This window comes from Cervus elaphus, chromosome X, assembly GCF_910594005.1.
Source record: "Cervus elaphus chromosome X, mCerEla1.1, whole genome shotgun sequence".
Lineage (NCBI taxonomy): Eukaryota > Metazoa > Chordata > Mammalia > Artiodactyla > Cervidae > Cervus > Cervus elaphus.
The window spans coordinates 145,450,577-145,468,436 of record NC_057848.1 but is presented as its reverse complement, the minus strand read 5'-3'; the positions used below and the strand labels follow the sequence as shown (position 1 = coordinate 145,468,436).

The window sequence follows — 17,860 nt, the reverse complement described above, 5'->3', positions numbered from 1 at the left end:
TGTTTAAATGATTTGTTGTTTTATGAATAGCACCTAATACTATTTAACAGGCCCTGTTTTTGAAAATACTGATGTCAGCACCACTCCAGCACTGTTTAGGGGATACATTTGATTCCCTGTAACAATGTCTCAGCAAGACAGGCTGGCACAGTATGATGTTCCACCCATCACTGCTGTCATTCCCTCCCCAATAGGTCCCTGGTACATCCTCAAACCTGCTTTGCACCGCGTACCATGATTTCTCCAAATATCTCCCATATGAACTGAGAATAATATAGCTCCAGAAGGGAGGAACTTCAGAGGTCTGCGCCAGCCCTGCTGTGAGACCTGGGAGGCCCAGGCAGAGTTTCAAGCTAAGGACCCTCACTTCCCCCACAGGTCGATTTGCCAGACATCCTGTTAATGAAAAAACAGGTCCTGTATTTCTTTGTCCGGTGTTATTTTCTCCTCAGACAACTCAAGGAAGTGAGGTCTGAAGGGGATGACCCTGTTAGGCAGAGGGAGGAATTCCATACTCTGTCAGGAGTCAGGGTGAGCAACCAGCATGAGCAGTGAAGGGACAGCTGCTGCTGCCAAGTTGCTTCAGTCGTGTCCGACTCTGTGCGACCCCATAGATGGCAGCCCACCAGGCTCCACTGTCCCTGGGATTCTCCAGGCAAGAACACTGGAGTGGGTTGCCATTTCCTTCTCCAGTGCATGAAAGTGAAAATTGAAAGTGAATTTGCTCAATCATATCTGACTCTTCACGGCCCCATGGACTGCAGCCTACCAAGCTCCTCCATCCATGGGATTTTCCAGGCAAGAGTAGTGGAGTGGGGTGCCATTGCCTACCCCCAAAGAGAAGGTGTCCCCCAGAGTCAAGGACACACCATCAACCTTGGGAGGACCCAGATGGAGGTGACCATATGAGGTGCTTCCCTCACCTCCTTGTTAGAGGTTCAGAAAGATGAAGGCCTTTGTCTGAAGGGAGATGGCCTCGGGTCAGTACAGTGTCCCAGTAACTGCTAGGAGTCACAGGGAGGACCCTGAGTGAGAACTGAGGGGACCACCCACTGTAATACAGGTGCAATTAATAGAGCCCAATTCTGCCCACCCTACTGTGAGCTCTGAAAGTGAAAGAAAGAGTTAGTCCCTCAGTCGTGTCCAGTTTTTTGTGACCCCATGGACTGTAGCCCATCAGGCTCCTCTGTCCATGGAATTCTCCAGGCAAGAATACTGGAGTGAGTTGCCATTCCCTTCTCCAGGGAATCTTCCCAACCCAGGGATTAAACCCGGGTCTCCTTCATTGCAGACAGATTCTTTACCATCTGAGCCATCAGGGAAGCCCACTATGAGCCCTGAGAAGTCTCCAATTGGGTTAGCTGGTGGAGCTGTGAAATGCCTTCTCAGTTTCTTCAAGTGCTTATGGGACAAACAGGCCAGGAGACCCATGAGGCCCTAGAACACCACACTTAGAAAAAGTCTGGTGGAGTTGGCCTTCATCAGAGCAAGCAAAGTTAGTTTACTAGCTGACACCACTTCTACCTCCCCCCTCTTCCTTAGCCTGCGGTGTCCCATTGCCATGCCTCCTACCCACACTCTTGCTTACTGGTACCAACAAGAGCCATCATGCCTCAGTATGAGAACCAGTGGTGCAGCACATATGAGCAGTGCTTTCAGGACCACAAGGAGACCCAAAGACTCAGCATCAGGAGTGTTCATAGGCACCTCATCAAGCATATCAGCCGAGGATTCCGGTGGTCAAGCAGAGAACAAAGTCAGAGAACCACGCAGCTTTGCCAGACACTGAGAAGTTACCCAAACATACTTTCAATTAGAAAGTGGTTTTGTTGGTGATTTTCCTGGGGCTCAGTTATCAAATGAAAGAGCCCCTCACAAATTCAGACATGGTGAATGTCAGAAAAAATGATAAGGAGCACTTCACTTCCTGGTATCCCTAGGAGAGCCTCTGAGCATATGGAGCTGGTCTTTGGGGGTGGATGTGAAGGAAGTGGGCAACTCCTGTGTCCTTCTCAGAAAACTGGACCTCACCTAAGATGCGAAGCTGAGTTATGTAAAGGGCATGCATGCATAAGATCAAGCCCTTGGTGACTGTTCTGAGAGTAATATTCATGACTGTATCACAGTGGGAGGGATGGGATGCCCTGTGCTCTTGTCCCAGAGCAGGTGAACACAGTATGCAAATTAGATATTTCATTCACATCGTTTCCCGGGAGCTTCTGAGAAATAAATGTGATTCTCCTTCGAGGCAGGATGGTAAGAAGCCACTGGGCACCTTTGCCCTGGGCGGGGAGGGTCAGAGCCCTCAACATCAGACTGGCATTTAAATTAGTTATTGTGTATAATTTGCCAAACCCTGTATGTTCTAGGTTTTAGGTAGTGATTAAATGAATGAAAACAAGGGTAGATTAGATGGAAGGACTTTTCATAGGGAGGGAAGTTGGTGATCCTTTACACAGATTTAGGGGATTTGTGTTGCATCTAACTGGGGATGTGTATCTTATACCCATATTGAATAATTTATCATGTGATAGGGAAATATTACATAGTGTTTCTTGCTAATCAGCATTTTGAGTGATTGGATTTTATTTATTTTTAAAAACATATTCATTTATTATTTATTTATTTGGCTGTGCCGGATCTTACTTGTGGCATTTGGTATCTTTAATCTTCACTGCACCATGCAGTATCTTTAGTTTCAGCATGCAAACTCTTAGTTGTGGCATGTGGAATCTGGTTCCCTGACCAGGGTTTGAACCCAGGTCCCCTGCATTGGGAGCATGGAGTCTTTGTCACTGGACTACCAGGGAAGCCCCTAGATTTTTTTGGTTCTAAGATGCTACATATTTTCTGGCTTCTGCTGGAGTTAAAAAAAAACAACAGACTGAATTATGTCATCAGGGTCCAAATTAATCACAGTAATAAATGCCATGTTGAAGTCTCAACACAGGCCAGTCAATGTGCCAGATACTTAACACATTTTAACTACATCCTACCAGTTCTACAAGATAGAGCTTTTATCAAACTTACTTCACAGATGCAGAGCCTGGTGCTCACAGAGTTGTCATGTGCCCTAATTTATGTGACTGTTAAGGGACAAATTTGAAACTTGATCCAGGTTAGGATTAGTCAAGGGCCCAGTCAAGAGCCCACATTATTCCAGTTCTTCCAGTCTGAGGCCCACCTGTGTTTCTTATATTCATTTTTTTTCCTTCCTAAAAATGCAACTCAGGTAATTAAAAAAAAAAAAAAACCTGTGCTTATACTACTGGATTGGAATACTTTCCCAGAGCAATGTGAGTACCAAAATAAATGACAGGCATGAATAAAGAAAAGAAAGCTAGTACTCAGTAACAAAATGATCATCTACATATGCAATGTCAGCTAACTCAAAAAATCAGAGGCTCAGATAATCATGCTGGACAGTCCCTTCCCCATAAATATATAAATCTCTCAGAAAAGAATTTACATCAGAATCTAAGTCTGGCTGGTGAAGAGAAGGAAAATATGAGTGTATTTTTCCCACATGACAGAATACCACCTGTATGGAACTCCTGCCTTATGCTTCAGCTTCTCCATCTCACATCACTCCTAAGACAGGGACCAAGGTTTGTGGTAAGGACACTGCTCCGTGTTTGTAGGAATGAGGCATTTCTCAGGAAACCTTTAACCCAAGAGGAAAGAGCCAAGAGGAGGGTCTCAATGTTAGAGGGCATGGAAGACCAAGACCCCAGAATACAGGGGAGTCACACCTAGACAGTTTTCCATCTGCTATCGGACTTAGCCCCAGAGAGAGCTGGCAAGCTGAGCACATCCTCACGTATTCTTCAGGTTTCTCAGGGACTTAACAGCCTTGGCCTAAGAACAACAGAAAGAGGTAAGTAAAAAGAGTGCCAGTCTTTGATAGATATGAAGGTGGGGACCCTGAATGAGGAATGATGGAAGGACCCAGTCAGAAGAGTGGGGTTTCTGTGAAGTCTGGCTCAGGCCATCAACCCTTAGAAGTCCAAAACAGTCCTGGCTCGATGTGGCTAATCCTGGCTTCCAGTTGGAGGGTCCCAGAAGGGGAGTATCTTGATTTAATGGGAGAAGCTTCAAGTTAGCAGAGAGTAGAGTCCCTTGCCTGGTCAGGTATCTGACCAGAATCTGAACAAGAATAATGGAAGCACTCACCCCAGAACAGAGAAGCCCCATGAATTCCCCAATGCTGTCAGCCCTGAGATGCCCAGGACAGATGTTTGAGGTAGAGGAACCCCCTCAGTCTCCCTAGACAGTCTTATGGAGATGAGGACCCTGGACTGGTGGGACAGTCACAGATCTGCAGAGAGAAAACCCAGGCCTTAACAAGAGTCAAAGAAAGTATTAACAGGAGACCTCCAAAACTAGAGGGAGACAAATATAATTCAGTAAATTCTTAGCCCTGAGAGACCCAAAAGAGCTACTTGTGAGTGGTCCCCTCATTCCACCAGTGTGATCTCAGGGAGGGCAAAGCCTTCTCTAGCAAGATCGGACCCCAGTTCTGCAGAGTGGGTTATCTTGACCATAACCGGCCTTAAGGTGAGGACCATCAGTATAATGAGAGGATCTCTCCACCAAAGAGGGAGGCTCACAGAGTGGTGCCCCTCCTGACAAGCAGAGATGCTCAGAGCAGCGCCCTGACTCCCCCCACTAGGGACTCAGGGAGGCGAAGGCTTTGGGGACTGGAGAAAGGTTCATAGGTGGAGGCGTCCCAGGCTCTGCACAAGGAGGACTCAGGGACGGATGAATATTGAGCTACCAGGGTTCCCGTAGCACGCTGCCCCTGCCGTCATCCCTGGAGACCGCACGTATGACCTTACGCAGCTCCCTTCCACTTCCGCTTCGAAGGCGAGAAGCTTGACCGATAGCCGCAGCGACCGTTTGGCGGAGACTTAGTGTCCAGGACTCGTCCGGAACCAAGGTGAGGACCTGAATGTAGCTGAAAGGACTTTCCCAACCCTCCCAGTAATAAAAGTGACCCATCCACATCCCACCCCTGTGATATGGCTCTTGTGGGCCCCTCAGAGCTATCGGCTGAGTGCGGTCTAGCGTGTGTGTCTCCGGCGAAGGCGTTGGTCTGTGGGGGTAGGCCCGGATCTACCCACGCAGGAGCTCTAGGTCCTAGATAACGGCCCTGAGGGCCAATGAGCATACTTTGACACCGCAAGGGGGCCTCAATGAGCGGCTCCCCTGTACTGGGCTCTAGGAGGCCCCGGGTAGAGCTGGCCGACTGTGGTGCCCCCCTGGTGTCCTCTGGAGGTGGTATCGGGGAGGTGAGAGCCTTGCTCTAATGGAATAAACCCAGTTTAACAGAGGGACCTAGTCCCCAACAGGATTTATGGCTGTGACACTGAGTAAGGATGGGGGCCCCTCCCAAAAGAAACGGGGCCGCGTAAAGCGCCAGCCCTGTTTTCAGGCCTGGGAGAATTGGACATTTTGACACTTCCCAGGTCACCTCAGGGAAGTGACAGACCAGGTCAAAGGGGGCAGCCTCAGGTTGGCAAGCGAGGGTTTCGGGTTTACCAGGTGTCATGGTGAGAAACTCGGAGGCTGTGGGGATGTTCCACACCATGTCATTCTGACACATCCTCCGTGTTGTCATCCCTGGCAGACTTCAGGGATACATGTCGGTTCCCACTGCGGGCTAATGGGGAAGTAAGGGTCTTGGTCTGAGGGGAGTGGCCAGCAGAGGGAGAAATCTTAGACTCTGTCATGGAGTCAAATGTAGACCATGGTTGCTTCTACGTCCTGGCTATTATAAATAGTGCTGCAATGAACACTAGAGTACAAGTGTCTTTTTCAGTTACTGTTTCCTCAGGGTATATGCCCAGTAGCGGGATTGTTGGCTCATGTGGTAGTTTTATTCCTAGTTTTTTATGCAGAGTGAATTAAGTCAGAAAAAGGAAAGCCAATATCATATATTAATGCATATATATGGAATCCAGAAAGATGGTACTGATGAACCTATTTTCAGGGCAGCCTGGAGATGCAGACATAGAGAACAGACTCATGGGCACAGTGCGGGAAGGAGAGGGAGGGGCAGATTGAAAGAGTAACATTGAAAACACACATATTACCATATGTAAAATAAATAACCAGTGGAAATTAGTTTTACGACTCAGGGAGCTCAAAGCCAGTACTCTGACAGCTTAAAGAGGGGTGGGATGGGGTGGGAGGTTGGGAGTGAGTTTCAAGAGGGAGGGGACATACAGTATACCTATGGCTGATTCATATTGATGTGCGGCAGAAAATGACACAATATTGTAAATAAATTTATTTTTAAAAAGACATATAGAAGGAAAGAGAAGCAAAAAAACATATTTTAGACTTTGAATTGGGATCTTGTGTGGGACCACAGGAACATCAACCTGCCTGCAACAGCTTCCATTCTTAGGAAACGGTGTTTGGTAAGATGAGGTCATCTTCACTTCCTCCTGTTGGGACACAGGGTGGTTGGCTTTTACTATCACTCAGGCATCAGTTCAGGAGAAAGTAGAGGTTCTCTACCAGGAGCCCAATTGAGGAACCTGAGTGAGGACTCAGAGCGTCTGTCCCAACCCTTGCATTTCAGCCCAGGAAATCTCATGGAAGGGCTGTGAGGTTGAGCATCTGTTTCACTTCTTTATACCAAGTCTGGGGGAGGGGAAATATCTAGTCTGAAGGTGCAGCCACCAGTTAGCAAATGGATAATAGTGCCCAACGTTTTAAGGAGCCAAGGTAAGACCATGAATGATGATCCCAGTGAGCTCAGGATAGGAAAGACCCTACTGAGCTCTCAGCACTGGGTATCCCCTCGGAAGGAGGTGGACTGAGGCATCCTTTCACTTGCTTCTGGATCATGTGGAGGTTTAAAGTGTCTGCATCGGAGTAGCAGAGGGAAGGGTGCCCAGGCTCCGCCAGGACTTGATGTAATAATACTGGAAATGAGCTGAGAGGACCCCACTGCCAGCACTTGCTATCACCTCAGTAAATCCAAAGCAGGGCTGAGAGGATGCAGAGGAAAAATCTAAGGCCTCTGTTCTTCCTCTGTGGGATTCTCAGGGGACACGCTGACCAGGAAAACAGGAGCCTTGTGGGTTCCTAGGGCAGTGTCCTCAAGGACGCCTGCAGAGGCAGCCTTTGATTAAGCCAAGGTAGAATCTCCCTGTTTTAAGGTGCTCATGTCACCTCATTCTCCATCCTTCAGGTGCCCCAATCCCCTGTCTATTGGCCCAGACTCCTGCCTACGGTCCCTGAGCACGGCCGTCATGCCTCGTGGGCAGAAGAGTAAGAACCGTGCTCGTGAGAAACGTCGCCAGGCCCGGGCTGAGACCCAGGGTCTTCATGATCAGGCCACCACATCTGGGGGAGAAGAGACCACCCCCTCCTCTCCTCCTGATTCAGAGAGCACTCCCTCAAGCTCATCTGCTGCTGGCACCCCCAAGGGGCCTCAGGGAGCCCAAGGCACCACCAGTGCTGCTGCAGGTGCTATACGCAAAAGATCTGGTGTCAGTGGCAAAGCACACTCAAGATCTGGTGCAGGTGGTAAAGCACGCTCAAGATCTGGTGTAGATGCTGAGGGCCAAGTTCAGGAAGGTGAAAATTCCTCCCAGGCCTCAGCTGCTGAGAGTGCTCGCACAGATCTTCTGACGAGGAAAGCAGAGATGTTGGTGCAGTACATGCTGTTTAAGTATAAAGTGAGGGAGCTCATTAAGAGGTCTGAAATGCTGAAGGCAGTCAATAAAAGGTACAGGGAGCAATTCCCTGAGATCCTCAGCAGGGCCTCTGAGCGCATGGAGCTGGTGTTTGGCCTGGTGCTGAAGGAAGTCAGGCCCAACAGTCACTCCTATACCCTGGTGAGCAACGTAGATTTCGGCGACAGTGAGTCTATGAGAGGTGATTGGGGGCTGCCGAAGAATGGTCTTCTGATGCCTCTGCTGGGTGTCATCTACCTCAGTGGCCGCCGCGCCTCTGAGGAGGAGGTCTGGAAGTTCCTGAATATGCTGGGCATCTATGATGGAAAAAGGCACTTCATCTTTGGAGACCCCCGGAAGCTCATCACAGAAGATCTGGTGCAGGAAGAGTACCTGGAGTACCGCCAGGTGCCCGGCAGCGATCCCCCTCGCTATGAGTTCCTGTGGGGTCCGAGAGCGCTCATGGAAACCAGCAAGACGAAAGTCCTGGAGTTTTTGACCAAGGTCAAGGATTCAGTCCCCGATGCCTTACTGCCGCATTATGAGGAGGCTTGGAGAGAGGAAGTAGAGAGCACTGGAGCCAGAGCTGCAGCCAGTATTGGCCTTTCTGCCTCAGCCAGACATGGCACTTGTGCCTCAGCCAGTGCTGGCCCTTCTGCCTTGGCCAGACCTGGCACTTCTGCTACAGCCAGGGCTGGCACTTCGGCCTCGGCCAGGGCTGACATGTCTGCCTCTGCCAGTGCTGGCCCTTCTCCCTTGGCCAGTGCTGGCCCTTCTGCCGCAGCCGGGGCTGGCACTTCTGCCTCAGCCAGTGCCCACTCCAGGGCCACATCCAGCCACTCATCTTGCCCCTAGTGTGGTCTGAAGCCCATTCTTCACTTTGTGGTTGGAAAAGCCTGTCAACCTGTGTTCCTGATATGCATCAATAACTTGTTGACTTTTTATTCCTCAATTTTCAATTGTTACTTTTTTCAACAAAGTTTATTTTAGGTTCATGATAGAAGTATATGAAGTAAATGGGTCACATGCAGTTTGCTGTTTGTCAGATTTAGGATTAAGAGTTCTGTTTTTTGAAATACAGATTGGAAATCCTCAAATCATTTTGTGATCCAGGATGAGAGTAACTACACTTTAGGATAAGGATATGCTTAGAAATGTGAAAGACACCACACTAATAGAGGCTCAGAACATTGATACATTAGTAAAGAGCTGAAAGTTTGTCATTTTTTGGTTTGCTTTACTCTCTGTTTAGTTTCCCTTTATGTAAATGTAAAAGATATATACTTTGATCAGATTATATTTTTCAAGAATGTTTGAGAATATAAATTATAGCAAATGATTTATACGTGGTTCTTCTTTTACACAAACATTAATTGAGCATCTGCTCTTAAAGCTTCATGCTTGTACTGGCAATGTTTAGTCAAAAAAAAAAAGCATTGCACACCTCTGCCCATGCAGTTATAGTTTCTCAGAGAAGCTGTCATTATTTGGAAGAGGCTGAATTACTATCTAAATCAGGAAGAACAAGAAAGAAGCAAGGTAAAGAGGGAGTGGCGAGAACATATTACTTTGGTTTCATTGCTAGGCAGAAGTTTGGCTGATTGGGGAGGTTGGATCATTTTTTGTTTTGTATTTTCTTCAGTTGGAACACTGCATAGTCCCTGACATCTTAGATGCCAAAAAAAAAAAAAAAAATCCCAGCTGATGTAACATCTGAGGTCAAGGTAGTCATAGTAATAGCTGCCATTGCCCCTAATGTCTCAATAGAGACAGGTGTCATGCCTGATGCTTTCCAAAAATACATATATTCCACCAGTCCAACCAGACAGAGCTTATCAAACTCACTTCACAGTGGAGAGCCCGAGGCTCATAGTTAAGAGTTTGGTTTTGTGCCGAAATACTTAAGGCTGGTAAATGACAGAGCTGGGACTAGACTCCTGCCCTAAACTACTTTAGCACTCATACTATTCTCTCCCCACCCTGAGACATACATTTGTCTTTTTTTAAACAAGTACTTTTAACATTTGACATTTCATTTCCTTTTCCTTATTTATTTACTATTTATTTGGCTGTGCTGGATCTTACTTGCAGCACGTGGGGTCTACTTCCCTGACCAGGGATCGAACCTGGGGCCCCTGCAGTGGGAGCCTGGGGTACTAGCTAGTGGACCACCAGGAAAGTCCCCACCATGTATCTTTTATTTTAGTGTTTTTCTCAGTACTTCAAAATTTGTCCTAGGTGATAAAAAAAAGAATGCCCTTGTGCTCAAGCTACTGGATTGGAATGTGTAGCCAGAGCAGTAAGAATACCAAATATATTTAACAAAAAATACAAATACCTTATTCATTACTCACAGATAAATGAAAGAGACAGTATTCAGTGCCAGTATAAGCATGTACATTGGCCATGTTAGATAACCTCTGAAGACCAAGGGCTCTCCATATCATGCCTACAGTCTCTTGCCTATAGAAAGTAAATCTATCAGAACAGAAATGACATGAGAACCTTAATCTGGCTGATGAGGAGGTAGAGTGATGTACTTTTTTTTCCCCTGATGGGCTACCACCTCTCCTGGGACTCCTTGGGCTATAGCTTGTCCATCTCCCATCACTCCTGGAACAGGGACCCATTCATTCTCTGTAGCATTACAGAGCAAACATGGCTCAAGAGTTTGCAGAGATGTGGAATTTCCCCAGAACCCTTTGATCCAAGACACAGAAAGCAAAATGAGGACCCCATGTAGGAGGATTGAGGAGAGCAAGACCCAAGAATATGGGGGGAGTCACTGGGACAGCACTCTCGTCTGCTCTCAGACACAGAGGATCTCAGAACTGTTAGGCTAAGCATGCCTTGCTTATTCTTCAGGCTTCTCAGAGATCTAAGAAACTTGGTCTTGGGGCAGAGTTCTGAGGTTGGATAGTAGAAAGGGTCAGTCTCTCAGAAATGATGGTGATTAACCTGAATGAGGGTGATAGAAAGACCCAGCCACAACAGTAGCAACCTGTAAAGACCCATCGTCCTTGGCGATCCCATGAAGTCAGAACAATCCAGGCTGCTGTGGCTAACATTCTCCTCAGGTCCCGGGAAGGTGGGGACATTGGGAATCAGCAGAGTCCTCAGCCTCAGATCATCAGAGACTAGAACCCCAGGAAGGGTGCAGAGTCAAATTGAAGACCCAGGACCCACCAGAAGTCAAATTGTGAAGCCCGAGTGGAGACTGAGGGGTGTACCCATCCTTGAATAGAGACAAAGAGTGTCATGCTGTACCCTTTGATATCAGTTCTAGAAAGCTCAGGGGAGGACTGTCAGGCAAGGCTCTCCCTCACTTCTTTATATCAGGCATTCTTCTTTTTGTCGTTGAATCACTGAGTCGTGCCTGACTTTTTTTTTTAATGTTAGCTCATATCTTTATTAACCAATATACAATTACTTGTCTTCTGGTTTGTTGAAACAATAGGTCAGACAACATTTGCCACAATAATGTCTGTCGAAGTGACTGGCCATAAAAACTCCAGCACCACGTTCATCTGAGGGACACTCCTGGCGAAGGTGGCTGATTTTGCCATTCTCATCCACCTTATAGTATTTCAGAACAGCCAATTTAACCTTCTTTCTCTTATGCTTGTTCTTCTTGGGAGTGGTGTAAGACTTCTTCTTTTCTTAGCACCACCATGAAGTCTCAACACTAGATGAAGAGTGGACTCCTTTTGAATGTTGTAGTCAGACAAAGTACGTCCATCTTCCAGTTGCTTGCCAGAAAAGATCAGTCTTTGCTGGTCAGGAGGAATTCCTTCCTTATCCTGGATCTTGGCCTTTACATTTTCTGTTGTATCCGAGGGCTCGGCCTCGAGAGTGATGGTCTTCCCCATCAGGGTCTTCACGAAAATCTGCATCTTGGCGGCTCCACTGCAGATGGCGGATCTGAAAGCTGTGCCTGACTCTTTTTTGACCCCATGGACTGTAGCCCCTCAGGCTCCTCTGTCCATGGGATTCTCCAGGGAAGAACTGGAGTGGGTTGCCATTTCCTCCTCCAGGGAATCTTCCCAACCCAGGGACCGATTTAGGTCTCCTGCATCTCCTGTATGTACCACAGGCAGATACTTTACTGCTGAGCCACCAGAGTGGCCCTATATCAGGCCTAAGGGAGGTCAGATCTTTGCTGTAAAGTACAGCCACCAGTCATGAGAAAGGAGGGATATGGTGCCTGCCAGGCACTGCAGTAGATGCTTTACAGTTACCACCACATGCCATCAGTCCTTCCAGACGGGGTTTGTCAAACTCACTTCACAGATAAAGAGCCTGAGGCTCTCTCAGAGAGTTTAATGACGTGACAAACTTCCCATGGCTGGTAAGTGACAAGGATGGTCGTAGGCCCTTGAGTTGAGTTAGTCTAAAGCTCACCCTCTCACTCCTGCAAGCCTGAGCTGACCTTGTGCCCTTAATTCCCTTTTTATTTTCATTACTGTGAAATGAATCGGAAGCAATAAGAAGGACTCTCATGTCAAACTATTATATTGTAATACATAGCTAGAGCAATAATAATAATAAAACTAAATGTGACATATGAAGAGAGGAAACAAAGCAATAATGTTTGCTGACAATAGGATCATCTGTCCATATATATGAGGTCTCGGATAAGCTTAAAAGATCCGAAAGCTTTAAAGTTACACATAAGCTCAAAAGATCAGGATTCAAAAACAAATCGTCTCACAGCCATTTCTTTGTATAAAGAAATATCTATTAGACATAAAATAAAAAGTTTATTTATTAGAACAGAAGTTGCCTGTGAAGTCTGGCTGAAGAAGAGAAGGGACAGGTTACCATGTTTGTTTCTCTCACGGGTCTCTACTGGGCCCCCTTACTTAGGCCATGGATTTCCCATCTCTCATCACTCCTAGGACAAGGACTCCTCCTCTGCAACACTTGCAGTAGGGAAACTGCTTGGGGCTTTTCAGAGATGTGACATTTCCCAAGAAGCCATTTATCAAAGGGCCTATAGGAAGATACCCATGCATCTGGACTGAGGAAAGCAACACCCCAGAATATTAGGTATAAGAAGGCTCCAGGCAGAGCTCTCAAGCTAAACATCTCGCTCACAGTACAGTTGTCAGAGACTTGATCGCTCACAGTACAGTTGTCAGAGACTTGAGACCTTTGGTCTAAGGAGGGCAATCTCAGGTCAGAGAAGGAATTGTCAGATATATATGTAAAGCCCCTTAAAAATAAGTGAAAGAAATAGCCACCCAGAACCACTGGGGTTCTGTAGTGTCCAGTCACTGATATCAGCCCTGGGAGGTCCTGAATTCCATCATAGAATGAGGAACAGAGAGGCTTTGAGAGCTGAGAAAGAGAGAGTGCTACTGCCATGGGTAGGGCACGTTCCAGATCCAAATACGGCAGCTCCTCCCACATACTGACATCTAGGGCAGATCCTTCATCTTGTAGTTGAAACGAGAAGTAAGTCTTTGAAGTAATTGAGTGCCAAGGTGGAGCTGAAGGGAACATATTTCATGACTTTTTTTGTTCTCGCTTGACCTCAGTAACTGTGAGATGTATTTTTGTTTGTTTGTTTGTTTGTTTAGGGCTTTCTTTTTCTTTTTTGGTACTCTTAAAATACTCTTCCTTGTAATTGAAAGTTTATTTGACTTCCATATCTGTGTTTATGAACAAAGTATATCCCATTTATTGCTGTATTTCAGTATAAGTATAAAGGTTTTGGTATTTTGTATAATGAATCAGAAATCCTTGAATCTCCTTCTGTGGTTCAGAACAAGATAATGTGTCAAGAGAACTGGCATTTCCTTGCCAATATGAATGAACACAGAAAAACTGTTGGTATCAGGAAATAAAGAAAAGGGTCCTGACTGAGTGGCATCTGTAATATAGTTGAATGGGAATTCCCAGCCCCTGTATACCCTCAGCAGCCCAGATTTTAACATTGTATAAGTAACATAATACCTTTATAGAAGGTCCAGAATGCAATTAAGAAATTGCAGTACCACAGGTAAGCATATAACTTAGATTAGCTACACTTGAAATGGGTAAGAACAGCAATTTGACTTTATTGGCATCAGCCCTTGTCTCAGGCTGGCACAGTTCAGTACCAAGAGAGATTGTTACCTTTCTTGGTGGGGGAAAGTGAGAGTGTGGTGAATGTTCTGAGTGTCCAGGAAAATGTTAGAATTAAGAAATGAATTCAAGAAAGCTGCAGGACACAAAATAACACACAAAAATGAGTTGTGTTTGTAAACACTAACAACAAACTATCTGAAAAAGAAATTAAGAAAACAGTTTTATTTCAAAAATGTCAAAAAGAATAAAATACTTAGAAATAAATTTAACCAAGGAAGTAAAAGATCTATACACTGAAAACAAGGAGACATTGATTGAAGAAAGTGGAAAAGACACAAATAAAATGATGTCCCAAGTATATGGATTGGAAGAATTCACATTGTTAAAATATTCATACTACCCAAAGTGATCTACAGATTTAATGTAATGTGTGTCATAATTCCAGTGGAATTTTCCAGAGTAATAGAAAGGCTAAAATTCATATGACACCTCAAAAGACCTTGAATAAATAAAGTAATCTTGACAAAGAGGAACAAAGGTGTAAGCATGGTGCTTCTTGATTTTGAACTATATAGTATAAGACAGTGTGATACGAGCATAAACATAGACACACAGACCAACAGAACAGAATAGAGCCAGGTATAAACCCACTCATATTTAGGCAAGTAATCCTTAACAAAGGCACTAAGAATACAAAGGGGGAAAAAAGTATCCTCAATCAACAAATAGTGTTGAAAAAACTGAAAGTCTGCCTGCAAAGAGTAAATCTAGAGTCTTATCTTACATCATACTCAAAAAAATGGATTCAAGACTTTAAAATGAAGCCAGAAATCATAAAATTCTTAGAAGAAAATATGGGGGAAAGCTCCTTGTCATTGGTCATGGCAATGTTTTGTGTTTGTTTGTTTTTTTTTTTTTAATTTGACAACAGAAACACAGACAAGAAAAAGAAAAATCAGTGGAGCTACATCAAATTAAAAAGATTCTGTATAGCAATAGAAACAATCAACAAAATGAAAAGGTGAAATAGAAAAAATTTGCAAGCCATATATCTGATAAGTTTATATCTAAATTATAAAAGGAACTCATACAACTCAATTACAGACTAATTAATTAAAAATAACTAAAAAATGAGCAAAGAACCTAAATATTTTCTAAGGAAGACATAGAAATAGCCAACAGCTATGTGAAAAGGGGCACAGCATCACTAATCATCAATGAGATGGTAATCCAGACCACAATAACAGATCACTTCATACCTGTTGGGAGAGCTATTATCAAAAAGCCAAGTGATAACAAGTGTTGGCAAGGGTGTTGAGAAAAGGGAACCTTTGCACACAGTTGCTGGGAATATAAATTGGCACAGCCACTATGGAAAACAGTATGGAGGTTCCTCAGAAAATTACAACTGTAACTATCGTATGACTCAGCATTTCTAATTCTGAGTATGCAGTTGACACTTGAACAACACAAGATTGAACTGTTCAGGTCCACTTATAGATGAATATTTTTTCAATAAATACATTGGGAAACTATTCTGAGATTTGAGATAACCTGAAAAAACTCACAGGTGACTCGCATAGCCTAGAAATATAAAAAATTAAGAAAAAGGTGTCATGAATGCATAAAATTTATGTAGATACTAGTCTATTTTATCACTTACTGCCATGAAATATATACAAATATGAAAAGGTTAAATTTATCAAAAGTTGTGCACACAAACACAGACACACACACACACTTATGGACCATTGAATAGCACTATTCATCTCTGATGAGCAGTTTCTGTAGTAAACTGTGATCTCAAAAAAAGTGATCACCAATGATTCTCAGGTATTTCTCACTGTGTTTAGTACGATACCATAAACCTTGAATAACACCATTGGACTCATATGAAGTGCTGCTAGTGGTACTGGAAGTGCTCTCAAGAAACAGAAGTCATGATGTTATACGAAAAAGTTGAATTACTTGTTGTGTACCACACTTTGGGTCTGCAGTCATGGTTACCACCATTCCAAGATGACGTACTCCTTTCCCTATTTGGAACCAGTCTGTTGTTCCATGTCCCCTTCTAAGTGTTGCTTCCTGACCTGCATACAGATTTCTCAAGAGGCAGATCAGGTGGTCTGGTATTCCCATCTGGGTGATTCACATAGTCAGAGGCTTTGGCATAGTCAATAAAGCAGAAATAGATGTTTTTCTGGAACTCCCTTGCTTTTTTGATAATCCAGTGGATGTTGGCAATTTGATCTCTGATTCCTCTGCCTCTTCTAAAACCAGCTTGAACAACTGGAAGTTCATGGTTCACGTATGGTTGAAGCCTGGCTTGGATAATTTTGAGCATTAATTTACTAGTGTGAGATGAGTGCAATTGTGCAGTAGTTTGAGCATTCTTTGGCATTGCCTTTCTTTGGGATTTAGAATGAAAACTGACCTTTTCTGTCGTGTGGCTGTCTAGGTTGATCAAAGCTTTTCTTCCAAGTAGCAATCGTCTTTTAATTTCATGGCTGCAGTCACCATCTGCAGTGATTTTGGAGGGCAAAAGTAAATAAACTCTCACCGTTTCTATCGTTTCCCCATCTATTTGTCATGATGTGATTGTATCATGTCATCTGCAAATGGTGCCAGTTTTACTTCTTTTTCAACTTGGATTCCTTTTATATCTTCTCTACTCTGATTGCCACAGCTAGGGCTTCTAAAATCATGTTGAGTAAAAGTGGAGACAATGGACATTCTTGAGATTTTCATATTAAGTGAAGTCAGACAAATATCACTCATTTGGAAATATAATTTTAAAAAATGATACAAAGGAACTTACTTAAAAAATAGACTAAACAGATATAAAAAATGAACTTATAGTTACCAAAGAGCAAATAGGGCAGGGAGCAATAAATCAGACGCTTGAGGTGAACATATACACACACTGTATATAAGGTAGATGGCCAACAAGTATCTACTCTATAGAGCAGGAAACTCAATATTCTGAGATAACTTATATGAGAAAAGATTCTTTAAAAGAATGGATATATGTATATATATAACTGAATGACTTTGCAGTACACCTGAAACTTATACAATATTGTAAATCAACTGTACTCCAATAAAATTTTTAAAAAGAAAATTACTGGAGAGAAAGGAGATCTGTCTGGACATGTTTTAAGGCAGATGAAAGTGCCCTATTCTGGGGGAAATGCCACAAAGTACATGCATTGGTAAGGAAGGGAAGTGAGAGCCAAGATTTGAGACAGAAATAGATAGGCAAATTCTCTGATTTTGTGCAAATGCTGTCAGGGTTTTGTGCAAATGATCAGGACTCCCCTAATCTATAGAGCTGCTAACCCTGAGCCTTCAAGGGAAATTATAAACACCATCTGCCAGTGTTTCAGTTGTACAACAAGAAGGCCGGACAGCAGGAACCTTTGAGGGGATTGGTTTCATCAGTGCTTCGTCCCTGAATTCAGGAAGTACCTTGCCAGTAAGGGACTGCCTTTTAAAATTCTTTTGATATTGGACAATGCCCTTGGCCATCCAAAACCCCGTGAGTTCAACACTGAAGGCGTCAAAGTGGTCTCCTTTCCCCTAAACACAACATCTCTAAGTCAGCCTATAGATCAGAGGGTCAGAGGGACCTTTAAGGCTCAGTACACATGGCATTCAATGGAAATGTTTGTCAATGCTATGGAAGAGAACCCTGATAGAACATTATGAAGTCTGGAAGGATTGCACGACTGAAGATGCAATTGTTCATTGTGTGTTCACACACACACACAAAGCCCATGAAAGCCCAAACAATAAATTCCTGCTAAAGAAAACTGTCCAGGTGTAGTACTTGCCTTCATAGAATTTGTGAAAGGGTCAGTCAAGGAAATCATGAGAGAGACTGTGGATATGACATGAAAGGGTGGGAGGGGGTGAAGAGTTCCAAAATATGGATCTTGGAACAATCCAAGAGCTAACAGACACAACAGCAGAGGAATTAACAAAATACGACTTGATGGAGATGAGTGGTTCTGAACCAGAGCTGGATGATGAAGAATAAGACATAGAAGAAGCAGTGCCAGAAAACAAATTGACATTAGACAATCTGGCAGAAGTGT

The 17,860-nt window shown here is 44.2% G+C and overlaps 2 protein-coding genes and 1 pseudogene across 2 annotated transcripts in view; 2 read left to right on the top strand and 1 right to left on the bottom strand.

Annotated features, from left to right (window-relative positions):
- The first annotated feature begins 4,851 nt into the window (after positions 1-4,851).
- LOC122690716 (melanoma-associated antigen B2-like) lies at positions 4,852-8,654 on the top strand. The gene is made up of 2 exons (XM_043897628.1): positions 4,852-4,939; positions 7,205-8,654. The coding sequence occupies exon 2, from the start codon at positions 7,266-7,268 to the stop codon at positions 8,544-8,546; it is 1,281 nt and encodes a 426-aa protein (XP_043753563.1). The 5' UTR covers positions 4,852-4,939; positions 7,205-7,265; the 3' UTR covers positions 8,547-8,654.
- Positions 4,868-17,860, top strand: part of LOC122690717 (melanoma-associated antigen B3-like) — a 30,123-nt gene continuing 17,130 nt past the window's right edge. The window contains exon 1 of the mRNA XM_043897629.1: positions 4,868-4,939. The gene's annotated coding sequence lies outside the window, so the exon portion shown is untranslated. The remainder of the gene's footprint in view (positions 4,940-17,860) is intronic.
- LOC122690718 lies at positions 11,073-11,598 on the bottom strand (annotated as a pseudogene).